At 40.1% G+C, this 15,081-nt stretch overlaps 1 protein-coding gene across 1 annotated transcript in view; it reads right to left on the reverse strand.

Moving 5' to 3' along the window:
* Window positions 1-2,674: 2,674 nt before the first annotated feature.
* The window catches only part of pccb (propionyl-CoA carboxylase subunit beta), a 40,628-nt gene continuing 28,221 nt past the window's right edge, over window positions 2,675-15,081 (reverse strand). Inside the window, exons 8-15 of the mRNA XM_033031393.1 lie at window positions 14,900-15,020; window positions 10,774-10,855; window positions 10,298-10,421; window positions 8,331-8,438; window positions 6,536-6,636; window positions 5,011-5,109; window positions 4,054-4,153; window positions 2,675-2,942 (exon numbers count right to left, since the gene is read on the reverse strand). Of these exons, the coding sequence (XP_032887284.1) occupies window positions 2,821-2,942; window positions 4,054-4,153; window positions 5,011-5,109; window positions 6,536-6,636; window positions 8,331-8,438; window positions 10,298-10,421; window positions 10,774-10,855; window positions 14,900-15,020 (857 nt within the window). The 3' untranslated portion in view covers window positions 2,675-2,820. The remainder of the gene's footprint in view (window positions 2,943-4,053; window positions 4,154-5,010; window positions 5,110-6,535; window positions 6,637-8,330; window positions 8,439-10,297; window positions 10,422-10,773; window positions 10,856-14,899; window positions 15,021-15,081) is intronic.

Raw genomic sequence — 15,081 nt, forward strand, 5'->3', positions numbered from 1 at the left:
TTTACAGTTGTCAATTAACCTACCAACCTGCATGTCACCAGATGTGAGAAGAAACCCATGCAATGAGTGGGTGAGCATGCAAACTCTATACAGACAGCATCCAAGGACAGAATTGATCCTGGGTCACTGATGCTCAGAGCCAGCTGCAATACTTCCTCTGGCAGCTTGTTCCACATACCTACCTCTCTGTGTAAGTGTTGCTCCTCCAGTTATTATTATTAAATATTTCCCTCCTTTTCCTCCAGTGATGCTGCCTGACCCCGAGTTACTCCAGTACATTGTATTTATCTTCGGTATAAACCAGCATCTCCAGTTCCTTTCTACACAGTGTTGTGACCACCTCTCTGAAGCACCTATCTACGACACTTTGTCTTCTCTGCTCCTCTGAGTCCAACTACTACTCCATTCGATACATGTGGTCTCAGGAACTGTAGCTGGACACACTTCCTGCAAACTGTAAAAAGTCTTGGTATTGCACATTGATCCTGTAAAGGCCATTTAAATTGTTTTAAGTATATTCAAGGCTCTGTGTAAACTTGCTGGAGATGTTATTTTTCCGAATTTGTAAAGAAAGGTAAGATGCTCTATTCCAGCTGTGCACCTGCTATTAATGAGAAACCGATTCATTCATCTTCACAATGAATCACTGAACAAGATAAAGGTACTTGCACTATTTCACTAATCTGATGTCACACAGTACTGCTAATTTACAATCAGATAGTGTTTTAGATGTGTCTGGGGATAAATATTGACTACAACAACAGAAAACAATTGTCTTTACACAGTCCGTTGAGAATCTCCCATTTCCACAAGGGGAAAGAGGTCATGATTTGATGTTTTAAATTTAGAAGCCACTTCTGACATGCAGCATTTCCTTTAAGTGTCAGGCTGGATTAGATGCTCCAGTATACGTGATTTAAACTACAAAGCTCAGAACATATTCAAATTTGAATCCGAAGAATGAACATACAAATTGAGAAACAGGAAAGTGGATAGTTGGCCCTCTCCAGCTTGCTCCACAGTTTGTTATGGCGGATCTGACTGCTTTAATTCCCTATTCGTGTCTACCCACAATAACCTAACATTCTCTTCTCTGTAAATTGTGAAAATTCTGCACCACCCTTTGAGGATCACCTCAACTGAGGAAACAAATGCACTCCATCTCAGTTTAAACAACCTCTAAAGTTTTAGGGTTTTTTTTCTCCACAAGGAACCATCCTATCAAATCTGAGCTCACTTCAAACACCAGTTGAACAGGAACAGGCTAAACTAATCCAAGTACTGATCCAGACTGTTAATTTGCTTTACACATGGTTCATTTGCTTTACCCATGATAAAATAATCACACCAGACCATACATTTTTTTATCATATTCCTTAATCACTCACTGTCTGACCTTCCTTTGAGACTTACTGGTCATTCATCCTTCCATTTGCTGACCTTTTACTCTGGTCCCCACCTCCTCCTTATTCTAGTTTAAACATTCCCAAGTAGCACTAGCACTCCCTCCAGTTCAGGTACAAGCTTTCCCACTCCCAGGTCACCTCTGCCCCTGAAGAAATGCCAATGGTCAAAAAATCAGAACTACTGCCTCTTGCACCACCAACACTGCCACACATTCACCTGCCCTACCCGCACTAGCACAGGTCACTGGGACTAATCCAGATATTATCACCCTCAATGTCCTGCTTTGACCTTTTGCCTAACTATCTCTACTCTGCAGGACCTCATCCCTTTTCCTACCCGTGTCATTTGTGCCAACATCTGGGGAATTTCTGCACTCTGCGTGTTCCCTTTCCTGGTGGACACCCATTCACTTTCTGCCGGCACCTTGGGTGTGACCACCTCACTATAAATCCTCTCTATGATGCTCCCATTCCCACAGACAATCCTGAGGTCGTCCACTTCCTCACATGGTCAGTCGGGAGCTCCAGCTTAGCGGATTTCCCACAGGTGTAGTCCTCAGGCACCAAAGGTGCCCTACTTCCAACATCAAGCAGGAGGAGCGTCCAAGTGCCCTAGCTACCATTTTCAGCTTACCTGCTGCTGCATGATTCACTTTGCCTCCACTCTTGAAATTGTGACCTTCTACTGCCCTGACATACGAAAATCTGACTTGACACAAGCTCTCCTCTCCTGTGCGCTCTATTTTTAAAATGCCATTGCCTCCTGCAAACGCTTTTTCAGGTAAGACAAATTATTACGACTCCAAATCACCTCTCATTCATGCACTGTTGATTATTGAACTGCTGTTAGTTCTCTCACTGATCAGCTCCTCGGCACTGCATTCAGAAACATCTGTCACAGTACCGTAGCTGGTAGCACCTATCATCCACGCTGATCTTCCCCAGTCTACGCTTTACATGTCAGGCGCCAAAGCCTATCAAGCTTAAAGATTTCACATTACGATTTTGAGTTTAAAAAAAAAATTCTGATTTGGAGAAAATTCACAGAATATATGCAGAAAAATAATCCAGGGACCCCCCGTGTTGAACATGAAACAAATGTATATGATCCAAAGCTATCTGGTTCCAGTCAGGTGGCTAAATCAAAATTGGGATTCAAGTTGCGTTTACTGTTGTGTTGTCTATTACTCTAACAAATGTATTCTACTTTTCAACCTAAAACTGTTGCTATTTTTTTTAAATATCTTAACCAATGAAGACAAGGAGAATAGAACAAGAACAATTTATTCTGTTAATTTGTTATACCCAAAAGAAGTTCCTGCTACCAAATGAAGATTTATTTGATTTTAAATAATCGAGTTTTCCTGAAATGAATTTTTTTCTGTGCTATCTGCATATAATCCTAAAAGTTTTGTTACAAAGGGATGTTGCCATGTTTTTTCCAAGGATTGGTCTGTTTCTTGTTTGCCAGCATCTCTAGGTCTCGACAAATGCGCATTCGAGTGGTTGCTGGTTGAATTATATCATCGACAAAACCTGCATGGACACAAGTAGGTGGTCAGTCTTGAAAATAATATCTACTTAATTCATGTATAACAAAACATCTTTTTGATGCGTTTGGCAGTTTCCCCTTTCCCAGATTTAGGAATGTTTGATTCCCTCTTCAAAAATCAGTAATTATCATTAACAGTGCAAAGATGAGTCAATGATGAGTGTTTCTTATGACAAGATGTTCAATCTTTCTTGTTTATAACAGCTCTGATTTCTCTGGAACACATGCCCATTACCTCCCTGCTAACTCAAACCCAGGTAATGTACAGTAGACATTTAATTTACTGGCATGCTGTGGAGAAATAGGCTCTATTGAGAATGTGTATATACAGAATGTGTAGCCTACGATCAAGGGCGAATAGGTATTTGTTCTGTTCTGTAGAAAAAGTTAAGGCCACCAAATCATGATGCATCGTGAACTATATTACTCCTTGCTATCTGTGTTTAACATCCTTGTTACAAATGGAAAGTTCTGTAAATTAATCTTAATTATATGCTCTGAAGTATCTTTTAAATTAGAGGTACTTTCCAATTGCCGATTCTAGCATGATAGCACTGGTTTTGAAATGCTTTTTCCCCCCACTTTCCAAACATATGTGTATCATAGACAATGACTATGGGGAGCTTTAAAATTGTAATTTAATGTACTTAAATGGTAACTTGGTGGACTAATTTGAACATACACATAAAAGTGCATTTCGTTGTCTCTACTGTACACTGACAATGACAATTAAAATTGAATCTGAATCTGAAGTCAATGAGAAAACAATTAGTCAATCCACCCAGGAGACACTTTTAAAAAACAATATCGACAAAATGTCTTTATTTAAAAGTTTCATGTATAATATCTGCCTGCAAGCTTGCTAATGTATTCAATTAGTAGCACAAATTTAAATGGTGATTTCACTCCCTTGAGAATCAAGGGCTACACTTTGGGTGGGACGAATAAAGTTTTTTTTTTTTTTTAAACGCTCAAGTTTCTGCAAACAGCATACAAATTGCACAATTCTTGTCAATTTAGGTAAATTGCATTTAAGGAAAAAAGGAAGCAGGAATGTTAGGTTAGGAAATGCACAACATCCTCTCTGGTACTTGCCTCTCACTGCTACTGGGAATGGGTTTGCAAAGGTGTCCACATACTGTGCCTCTGCTTGCTCCTTGTTGACCTTCCCCTTGAAGATAATCTGCACAGCACCCTTTGAAAGAAGAATACAAAATGGCGATTTGCTTTTTTTTGCTTTTGGTGGGAGCCATCCAGTTTTTATTTAACAACCTCCTACTCAAAACGTTCAACTCAATCAACTCATTTCAGATAAATATTAACTTCCCACACACAATGTACCAGATAACTATTTCTGTGAAAGCTGCAGAGCAATTTCTAACTTTCTGGGATAACAATTGTAGATTAAGCTAATTAGTTATACAATATATCTAACCAATTCATTCTTTGTTCTACTACTTATATAGACACCATTCCCCAACAAATGCATTGAAGGTCACTATCTTGGTGGGTACAGTAGAAAGTACAGAAGTCAATTACATTTTAATTTAAACTGCATTACAAAATTGAAATAGACAACCATATTGGATCAGAGAGATTGCAGATGCTGGGATCCGGAGCAGAAAGGCAAGCTTTCTCCATTGGCTTATTTTTTTGTTTCACATTGGATTAAATGTGGAATTGTAACAACATTACTATATTATTTCAAAAGATGAACAAGCAATCCAAGCAGTGAAGTCTGCAGATGCACTTTTACTGCATTTTCAGCACAATTTAAAGCAGTTTAGATTGCAACAGAATTGCAAACATCTGTTGGAGCTTTGAACGGTCAAATTTTGATTTATTCAAAGAGGAAATTGACCATTTACTACTGGCATGATCTATTGAATATGATCGTCTCAGCTAAACATTTAAAATTTGCAGCATCAACGTTTAAAAATTAGATCTCAAACTCCACAACATTTGTGTTTACTACACAAGGCCTGGAATAGTATATCCAGAATATTAATCGATTTATAGCCATAAGCACCATTATGCAGTGCTGTCACTTGCCTTAGCGCCCATAACTGCAACCTCAGCTGTTGGCCAAGCATAGTTCAAGTCTCCTCTCAAGTGTTTGGAGCTCATCACATCATAAGCACCACCATATGCCTGTATAGGAAAGCACATGAATGTAATTTGAAAATATAAAGAAGAACAAACAATGGAAAGTCAAATTAACTTCAAATAACTGGAACAATAAAGTGAATCATCAAAAAAAAAGCAGAGCTGTGCTAATTTAATACATCTATGCTAAGCTTAAAATGACTAGTAAAAAAGTCGTTATCTTGATGAATATTGTTTAGGGATTAGAATAATTTCCAACGGCAATAGCAGGCAATGATGATCATTGGCCTAGGTTTTTATTATTACTTCTAACGAGGTACAGTGAAAAGCTTTATTTTGCATGATATCCGATCAGATACTATATACATAAATACAATCAAGTCAAACTCGTGCAATGGGTGGAACAAAGGTCAGTATTTGTTACATCAGTAGTATTTCTATACATTTTCTCTCATTCCCCCAGTCAAAAGTCACTCATGTTAAATGCAAATTGTAAAGTAGAAATACATCTATTCTACCTCAGGATCTTCAAGGACATGCATATGCCCAGTTTAAGTGAAGCATCCTCAATCAGAAATCCAGATTTCTGGAGAAATGAACATTCAATGGAATGGTGCATTTAAATTTAAATGCAAGTCTGCCCCCAACACAATGTTCCAACTAAACTGGGTCATGAACAGTGACATTCTGAGCACCATAAAGGAGTTTGCAATTTCCTAAAACAAGTCAAAGTGACTTTGCTGCAGAAGACTTCATCACCAGAGCTTTAACCCAGCTTCAAATTGCTTGATTAGGACAATGGCCCACCCAACAGATCCTTCTTGTGCAGGCAGTGCCAATTTCACAGTACACTGCACATAAAACTATGTGGTGGTTGTTGTCATGGTTCCTTCCTGTAAAACTCTGGTCTACAAACTAGTCAAACAGAAGCAAAGACCAATCAGTACTGCATGATCACTGCAAACACTAATCATTTCATTTGTCCAAAACTAGGGTTTCCCATCTGTAAACTAGGCAAAAGCAAATGTTCCAGACTGACATCAAGATTTAGACCACATATTGAGGAATGCATAGATGCTATCTGTGACAATGCAAGTGTGTGGCAGGTGTATATGTTGGGTATAATTTTCTCTGCATCAATGATTTTTTGAATACACCACGTTACATAATTGCAACATTCATTACTAATACACAGTTGTAATATTTGGTTTGGCTAAATTCAAACTCTAACATCATGTTGATTAAACAATTTTAAAGCAAAACATTTCAGTTCTGGGAGGAATATTTACATGCAGTGGTTAGGTCACATATTGTAGTATTTTGTGCACTCAGCAATGCTCAAGACATCCTTTGTCTACATTGTGTTTACAATCCAAAATTATTATATGGTTATATGGAGTTAGTTTCTCCAGCACTCCTCATCCACTCATGGACCAATTTTTTCTTCAGACTTTCAACGGTGCAATCTTACCTTTCGAGTGATCACCGTAATTTTGGGAACTGTTGCTTCAGCGAAGGCATAAAGCAACTTTGCACCATGTCTGATTATTCCTCCATATTCCTGATTGGTTCCTGCATGTAAAAGCAATATACTGTTGGAAACTACAAAGGTTTCAAAGGTCTTTTATTGTCACATGTACCAATTAAGGTAATATTCGAATTACCATACAGCCATACGAGAAAATAAAAAGCAACAAGACGCACACAACTACATAAAAGTTAACATAAACATCCACCACAGCAGATTCCCCACGTTCCTCACTGTGACGGAAGACAAAAAAGCCTAAGCTTCTTCGTGGTCGGGGCAGTCAAAGCCCCCGCAGCTTGGAGTTCCCGAAGCCGGTCTCTGACCAGACACCGCTAGCTCCGTGATCTTAAGTCCGCAAGCACCCACGGTTGAGGCTCCGAGGTCCCCCCCCCCCCCCACCACGTAAAGCAAGCTAAAGAACACTAAAAACATCCATTGAACACATAATATTTAAACACAAAGGGACAGGCAGACTGTTGGCGAAGCTGGCGCCACCCGATGGACTACATTTGCAATAAATCAAAAACACACATAAATAAAGAGAACCTTTTATTGAAGCATCATGCTGCAGGTTTAGGTATCAGTGGAGAATAGGCAGCACTTGCAAATTTTGTCATGGGGTTAGCACAGCAGAAGGTGGTGATTAGAAATCCATTTTGGCATGGTGCCCTTTATAGGAGAGTACAGACATTCCCCGCGTTACATAATGGTTCTTCTGCCGAGAATGGTTTGTAAGCAGATTTCTCTGCAAGTCAAATGTCCATTTTCTATTGTAACCTGTATCACATTATTCTGTGTACACTTGATCCCATTCCTTCATTTCATTGATTATGGGTACTGTTGGGGTGATTATTTACATTGTATCCAGTAGAACTGCATATACTGCTGTTAATACACAAAGAATGAAAAAAGCTGCAGAGACTCAGCAGCTCAAGCAGCATCCGTGGAGAATATGGATCGGTGACGTTTCGAGTCGAGACCCTACAGTATTCAGTCATTAATGAATACAATGAAACATTTCCCTTGGGCAGCTTACACCCCAGCGATATGAATATTGACTTCTCTAACTTTAAGTGACCCTTGCTTTCCCTCTCTCTCTCCATCCCTCCCCCTTCCCAGTTCTCCAACCAGTCTGACTGTCCTCAGATTACATTTTATCTTTGCTTTGTTGTCACCGTCTCCTGGCTAACAATGACCTACTCTACATTTTCCTTGATCCTCATTTCTTTTGATGTCTCATTTTCACACCTTATTGGCCTGTCCCTTAGGCGACTGTCATAGTCGTAGCAGTACGCCGAAAATCCGGCGACTGAACCTCTCTATGCCAATGTCTACGACAAGCTACAACAACCTACCACCTAGTCGACATCAAGCAACCGACAACCGGTGACCCATTAAGACGACCACACCCACAGATAATAGGTCAACATCGGTGCGAGACAGGCTTGAAAAGTTACGCTTTGTAAATCCAGAGGGAGGAAATTGGCAGGTGGGGCGGGGGAGGTAAGGGTGAGGGTGAGTGGAGGGGAGAAATAGGTGAGAGTCCACCTGGGGCAAGTACAAACATGCTGTTCTAACTCACCTTTATAAACGGATCCAAAAATGTGACTTTAAATAGTGTGGCACAGTGCTCTGCTTGGCAGTAATAGTGGAAGTGTGATTAATACGAATCATCGTTGAACACAAGAATGGAATACAAACTCAACTGGTTTATGATAAGCTATTTTTAGTTTTTTACCTGGCAAGAATCCAGGCACATCTACAAATGTAATGATAGGGATGTTAAATGCATCACAGAATCTGACAAAACGAGCTCCTTTCACCGAAGAGTTAATGTCCAGACAACCTAAAAAAAAATGACAACTTAGTCACAAAGAGTAGGGATTAACGGGTCCCTTTCAGAATGACAGGCAGTGACTAGTGGGGTACCGCAAGGCTCCGTGCTGGGACCGCAGCTATTTACAATATATATTAATGATTTAGATGAAGGGATTACAAGTAACATTAGCAAATTTGCAGATGACACAAAGCTGGGTGGCAGTGTGAACTGCGAGGAGGATGCTATGAGAATGCAGGGTGACTTGGACAGGTTGGGTGAGTGGGCAGATGCGGATAAATGTGAGTTTATCCACTGGTAGCAAAAAGAGGAAGGAAGTTTATTATCTAAATAGTGTCAAGTTGGGAAAAGGGGAAGTACAACGGGATCTGGGGGTCTTTGTTCATCAGTCAATGAAAGTAAGCCTGTAGGTAGAGCAGGCAGTGAAGAAAGCGAATGGCATGTTGGCCTTCATAACACGAGGATTTGAGTATTGGAGCAAAGAGGTCCTTCTGCAGTTGTATAGGGCTCTGGTGAGAGCACACCTGGAGTATTGTGTGCAGTTTTGGTCTCCAAATTTGGGGAAAGACATTCTTGCTATTGAGGGAGTGCAGCATGGGTTCACAAAGTTAATTCACGGGGGCGGGACTGTCTTATGCTGAGAGAATGGAGCAGCTGGGCTTGTATACTCTGGAATTTAGAAGGATAAGAGGGGACCTTATTGAAACATATAAGATTATTAAGGGTTTGGACACGCTAGAGGCAGGAAACATGTTCCCGATGTTGGGGGAGTCCAGAACCAGGGGCCACAGTTTAAGAATAAGGGGTAAGCCAATGAGAACAGAGATGAGGAAAGACTTTTCACACAGAGAGTTGTGAGTCTGTGGAATTCTCTGCCTCAGAGGGCAGTTCTCTGGATACTTTCAAGAGAGAGCTAGAAAGGGCTCTTGAAGATTGCGGAATAAGGGGATATGAGGAGAAGCCAGAGACGGGGTACTGATTGTGGATAATCAGCCATGATCATATTGAATGGCATTGCTGGCTTGAAGGGCTGAATGGCCTACTCCTGCACCTATTGTCAAATGAACATTCGTTATTCCTGCTATTTTTTAAATTAACAATTATTTAATCGACAATTCCCAGTGCAGAGGACATCAATAAGTGGGGGGGGGGAAATTTGAGAGCTGAAAATCTATGCTCTCCCAGTGGAATACAAGATTTCCATGGGGACCACAGGGCAGCCACGGTGATGGAAGATGGGCAATGTTCCAAGAGCTGCATAGAGAATTTCATTGGAGCAGTCAAAATGTGGAGGAAGGAACTGCAGATGCTGGTATACACCGAAGATAGACACAAATTTCTGGAGTAACTCAGCGGGACAGGCAGCATCTCTGGAGAGAAGGAATGTGTGATGCTTTGGGTCAAGACCCTTCTTCGGACTCAAGTCTTCAGTTCGAATCAAAGGTAAATGTAAATGTAAAAATTGTCCCTAGTGGATGTAGGATAGTGTTAATATGCGGGGATCACTAGTCGGCACTGACCCAGTGGGCTGAAGGGCCTGTTTCCGTGCTGTATCTCTAAACTAAACTAAACCAAACAGTGCTAGATGCCAAAGGCAGAGGTGGGAGTGGAATGCAAAAATGAACTGACAAACTAATCAAATCTCGGTCATCTTTGTGCACTGACTGGAGTCTACACTTCATCTGCATTTAGTTTCTCTGATCTCAAGATGAGATTGTTACAACAGAGTGCAGTACAGCAAACGGTACATAAATTGCTGCTACACACCAAGGTGTATGTGGATTCATGGACAAGAGGGTGGGAGATAAACAAAAGTGTGGCAATGTAATTAAACAATGCATTCTCTGCATCATACACGGCGCACTCACCTGATGCCACTTTAGGCTGATTGCCCACAATTCCCACTGTGCATCCATTCATTCTGGAAAATCCAATAATAATATTCTTTGCATAATTGGGCATGAGCTCAAAAAATTCCCTTTCGTCCACAATCTAAAACAGAATTTCAAAAGAGGTTTTCTTGAACTGTGGTGAATGTTAAAATTAATTCCCATCTCCCCAACACTTTGAACTTCAAACTATGGCCAAATCCAAACAAGGCTTTGCATTGAACAATATGGCTCTTACACGCTCTTACACGCCAGAGTTCTGTGCTAGCAACTGCCAGGATTATGCGAGGGATAGATAGGATAGACTGTCAGAACCCTTTTCCCCAGGATGGAAAAATCAAATACTAAAAGGGACAGCTTTAAGGTGAGAGGAACAAAGTTTAAAGTACACTCTGCCCCTTTTCTTGCAAATACAGGATTACAAGAATATGAGTTAAAACTAAACAGTTCCTTACCGCATGGACAATATCCAACATATCATATGCTTTTGTAGACTCAAGAGGAACCAATGTATCCAAGCCCGGCACCAACCTGTCACTTTGAGCAGAAATGGGCAAAAGTAAACACTTTACTTCTTCATTAAGTGTCAATCATTTATGTATATGGTGGTAAATTCATGCTTCAATCATATGAAAATTGTGCTGAATACGTTTTACACAGGTGTTCCATGTGGGGTATTTATGTTTTGCACAATCTACTCATGCCTTTGATCCCAAATGTGATACACAACTCAATATAGTTTAGTTTGAGGTAAATTGAGCTTAACCAATCTGGACTTGTTCTTTCAGAGAATCATGTCCATGAACCCTAAATTTCTGATAATTGCATAGAGTCAGAGTCATAGAGTTGTACAGCACCGAAAAAGTTCCTTTGGCCCACCTTGTCTAGGATGACTAAGTTGGGTTAGTGGGCTGGTCCCATTTGCTTGTAATTAGCCCAGAGCCCTCTAAACCTTTCACACACAATACACAATACAATTTATTTGTCACTTGAACCTCATAGAGGCTCAAATGAAATGTTGTTTCTGCAGTCATACACACAAGAAAAAAAAAGACCCAAGACACAATACAATTTACACAGACATCCATCACAGCGCATCTCCTCCTCGCTGTGATGGAAGGCAAAAAAAAACATATCTCTCCCCTGCACTCCCCATTCCCCTCCCGATGTCAGCATCAAAGCCCCCGGCGGGCAATGGCAATTGTCCCGCGGCCATTAACGCCGCGCTGCAAGGCCGCGCTCCGGGTCTTGTTGTTGGAGCCTATCCATGTCTGTACAAATGCCTTTTAAAAGTCATATTTGTATCTACTTCTATAGCTCATTACAGAGATTGACTGCTCATTGAGAGAAAAAGTTGCCTCTGAACTCTCGCTTAACCTCTCCTGTCTCACATAAGCCTCTACCATCTAGTTTTAGAATTGTCTACCTGGGTTAAAGACAGAGTGTACAATGTATCTGTTTCCTCAACCTTTTGCACCTCAATGAGGTTACCCCACACCCTCCTGCATTTCTAATATATATTCCTTTGTCTTTTAAAGTGTGTAACTTCCCACTTACATGTATCACATTGAATTGCACATTTACAAAATAATCCCTTTACATCTTTCAGATTGTTTCTAATGTTCTCATGGTTATTCATCCAGCTTCCTATCTTTGTTGGAAAAGCAAAATACTGAAGATGCTGAAAATAATAAGTAGACATGGACATGATTCTCTGAAAGAACACGTTTTCTTAGAGATGCTGCTTGACCCGCTGAGTTATTCCAGGACTTTGTCTATCTTAAGTAATAAAGGATTTTGTGTTCTTTAACTTAACATTGGTATTATACTTTTAAGGCAAAATCTCAATATTTCAGAGACATGTGAAACTAATGCATAGGCTCATGATATTGTCAAAAAATTATTTATTCACCTGAATAAAAATGTAACCACTATTATATAAACGAAATTTACAGTGAAATTATTTATTCAATTGAATAATCACACATCAATTAAAAAAAATATTCTTCATGTTTGAAATTGTCAATTAAAATGGGTTCTCCACAAAGTGTCAACACAAAGAGCTGGAGTAACTCAGCGGGGGATAAGCAGCATCTCTGGAGAGAAGGAATGGGTGACGTTTCGGGTCGAGACCCTTCTTCAGACAGGGTGTCTACAAAGTGTCTTGTCCTCTGGCATAGATGTACAATTCAATATGGCCACTAGATGGCAGACTTTCCCTGGTGAAAAGAGCACCGTAACATCACTTGCTGGAGAAATGTTCAATGCAGCCACACGAGGGCAGACTTGCACTTCAAGAGTTAATCAGTGTATTCAACATACAAGCTCATGCCACATTGAAACTTTCTGATCTAAACCGTTATTATACAATTTTAAATCCACAGTGTATCATGGTATTTCTATTCAGACAATATTTAAATTATGATGGTACACAAAATTGCTGGGGAAACTCAGCGGGTGCAGCAGCATCTATGGAGCGAAGGAAATAGGCGACGTTTCGGGCCGAAACCCTTCAGACTTTAAATTATGATGACCTATACTTAACACCTCAATACCAGCACATGTATGCACTATCAGCAAAGTAATCGAAGCAAAGTAGTTCAGTAAGCCTACAGGTTGTCTCTGCTCTGCTAGCAGATCCTGGCTGACTAATAGCAAAGCTACATTTACTAGTGTTTCCTCCATTTCCCATAAAAAGTATTGATCTCTTTCAATACAGCACAATAGTGTAATTCCCAATGTAAAGATGTGTTCTTGCATATAACAGTAGCATTTTGAAGACGTGTTCAAGAAGGAACTGCAGATGCTGGAAAATCGAAGGTACACAAAAATGCTGGAGAAACTCAGCGGGTGCAGCAGCATCTATGGAGCGAAGGAGATAGGCAACGTTTCGGGCCGAAACCCTTCTTCAGACTAAGTTTAGATTCAGACTGAGTTTAGCCCAACTCAGTCTGAAAAAGGGTTTCGGCCCGAAACGTTGCCTATCTCCTTCACTCCATAGATGCTGCTGCATCCGCTGAGTTTCTCCAGCATTTTTGTGTACCTAGCATTTTGAAGACCATGGTTTTGATGATGAGTTTACATTTTTATTTTCAGTACCTTTTTAAAAATTCATTTTCTCTACATGGTCTGTCATGTATTTATTCCTGGACAAAACCACAAATATAGTTAATTTAAGAAGGGTCTCGACCCGAAACATTGCCTATTTCCTTCGCTCAATAGATGCTGCCTCACCCGCTGAGTTTCTCCAGCATTTTTGTCTACCCCAAATATAGTAATGAGCTGGGCCACTCGAGTGCTGCTCTTATTCTAATCTCACCGTATGAACCATCTCAAATATCTCTCAATGTTGGTAAACAATATCAATGAAGTGGAAAATCTCCTCAGGGTATTGATTCTTGTACAATATCTTAACAGCAGATGTTTAACTATTTTGCTGCTAAGGCTAAGTGCTGTTTATTTGATACATAACAGTGGCAAATGGAATATTTGTGAACACCGCCCAGTCCATCGAAGGGATCTAATGAAGTTGTTGCCTCAAAAAGCCAGCCAACACCATCAAAGACCCACACCACCCTGGCCACACACTCATTTCACCACTGCCATTGGGAAGAAAGTGGAGGAGCCTGAAAACTGTAACGTCCAGGTTCAGGAACAGCTACTTCCCCACAGCCATCAGGCTATTAAACACGACAACAAATAAGCTCTGAACTACAACAGACTATTATTATTATTATCGCACTACATTTGTTTATTTAATGAGTATGTGTGCATGTGTATGTATACACACTGAACTTTTTTTCTCCTGTTATGTACTATGTTTACATATTCTGTTGTGCTGCAGCAAGCAAGAATTTCATTGTCCTGTCTGGGACATATGACAATAAAACACTCTTGACTTCTATGATCTGTTGCAGATCATTTCAATTTTCAAAATGTCAATTTTCAAAATTGAGTGAAGCATTAAGTCAGTCATGAAGCTCAGAAACAGACCCTTTAGCCCAACTCGTCTGTGCAAAAGAGGTGCCTACCTGAGCTCATCCTGTTTGCCTGGGTTTGCACCATATCCCTCTAAACCGTTCCTACCCATGTTCCTCTCTTTTAAAGCACAAATTGTGCCAGCTCCACCACTTACTCTAGCAGCTCATGTATCCCACACACTCTTGCAGAAACTGGACTTTTTTTCTCTGGAACTGTTAACTGTAACTGAAATGTTAAGAAATGATATTCTGCATTTTGGTATTTTTATTCTTAACTCCACCTGTTTGGCTTGGTTGTATTATCTGATTTGATTGGATAGCACACAAACAAAAGCTTTTCCCTATATCTCAGTATGTGACAATAATAAAGATAAACCAAAACCTATGTTGAAAAACTTGCTTCTTGGGCCTGCCTCCCTTAAATCTAACCCCGTTCACATTAAACCATCTGTTTTTAGATTGTCCTGGGAAAAAGACATGACATTCATCACCTCATCTATAGATGATCAATGTCAATGGACTGATGTAACTAGAATAATGGAAATTCAGTTTTACAAACCAAAGCTAGTGCAGATGGAGTGCAAAGCAGACTTTTACTTACCATGGATCCTGACATTCTGTTATTGGAGCTGGATCTTTGTTATTCAGAGGTATATAATTGAAGAACTCTCTTAAGTTCAGTAAGGCATCAATATCATTTTCAAAAGCCCTATGTGCAACACCTGCAATATAAAAAAAGTGAATCTTGAGACAAAGCAATTACCTGTTATATTGTTACAATTA

The sequence above is a fragment of the Amblyraja radiata genome, chromosome 13, assembly GCF_010909765.2.
Source record: "Amblyraja radiata isolate CabotCenter1 chromosome 13, sAmbRad1.1.pri, whole genome shotgun sequence".
NCBI lineage: Eukaryota > Metazoa > Chordata > Chondrichthyes > Rajiformes > Rajidae > Amblyraja > Amblyraja radiata.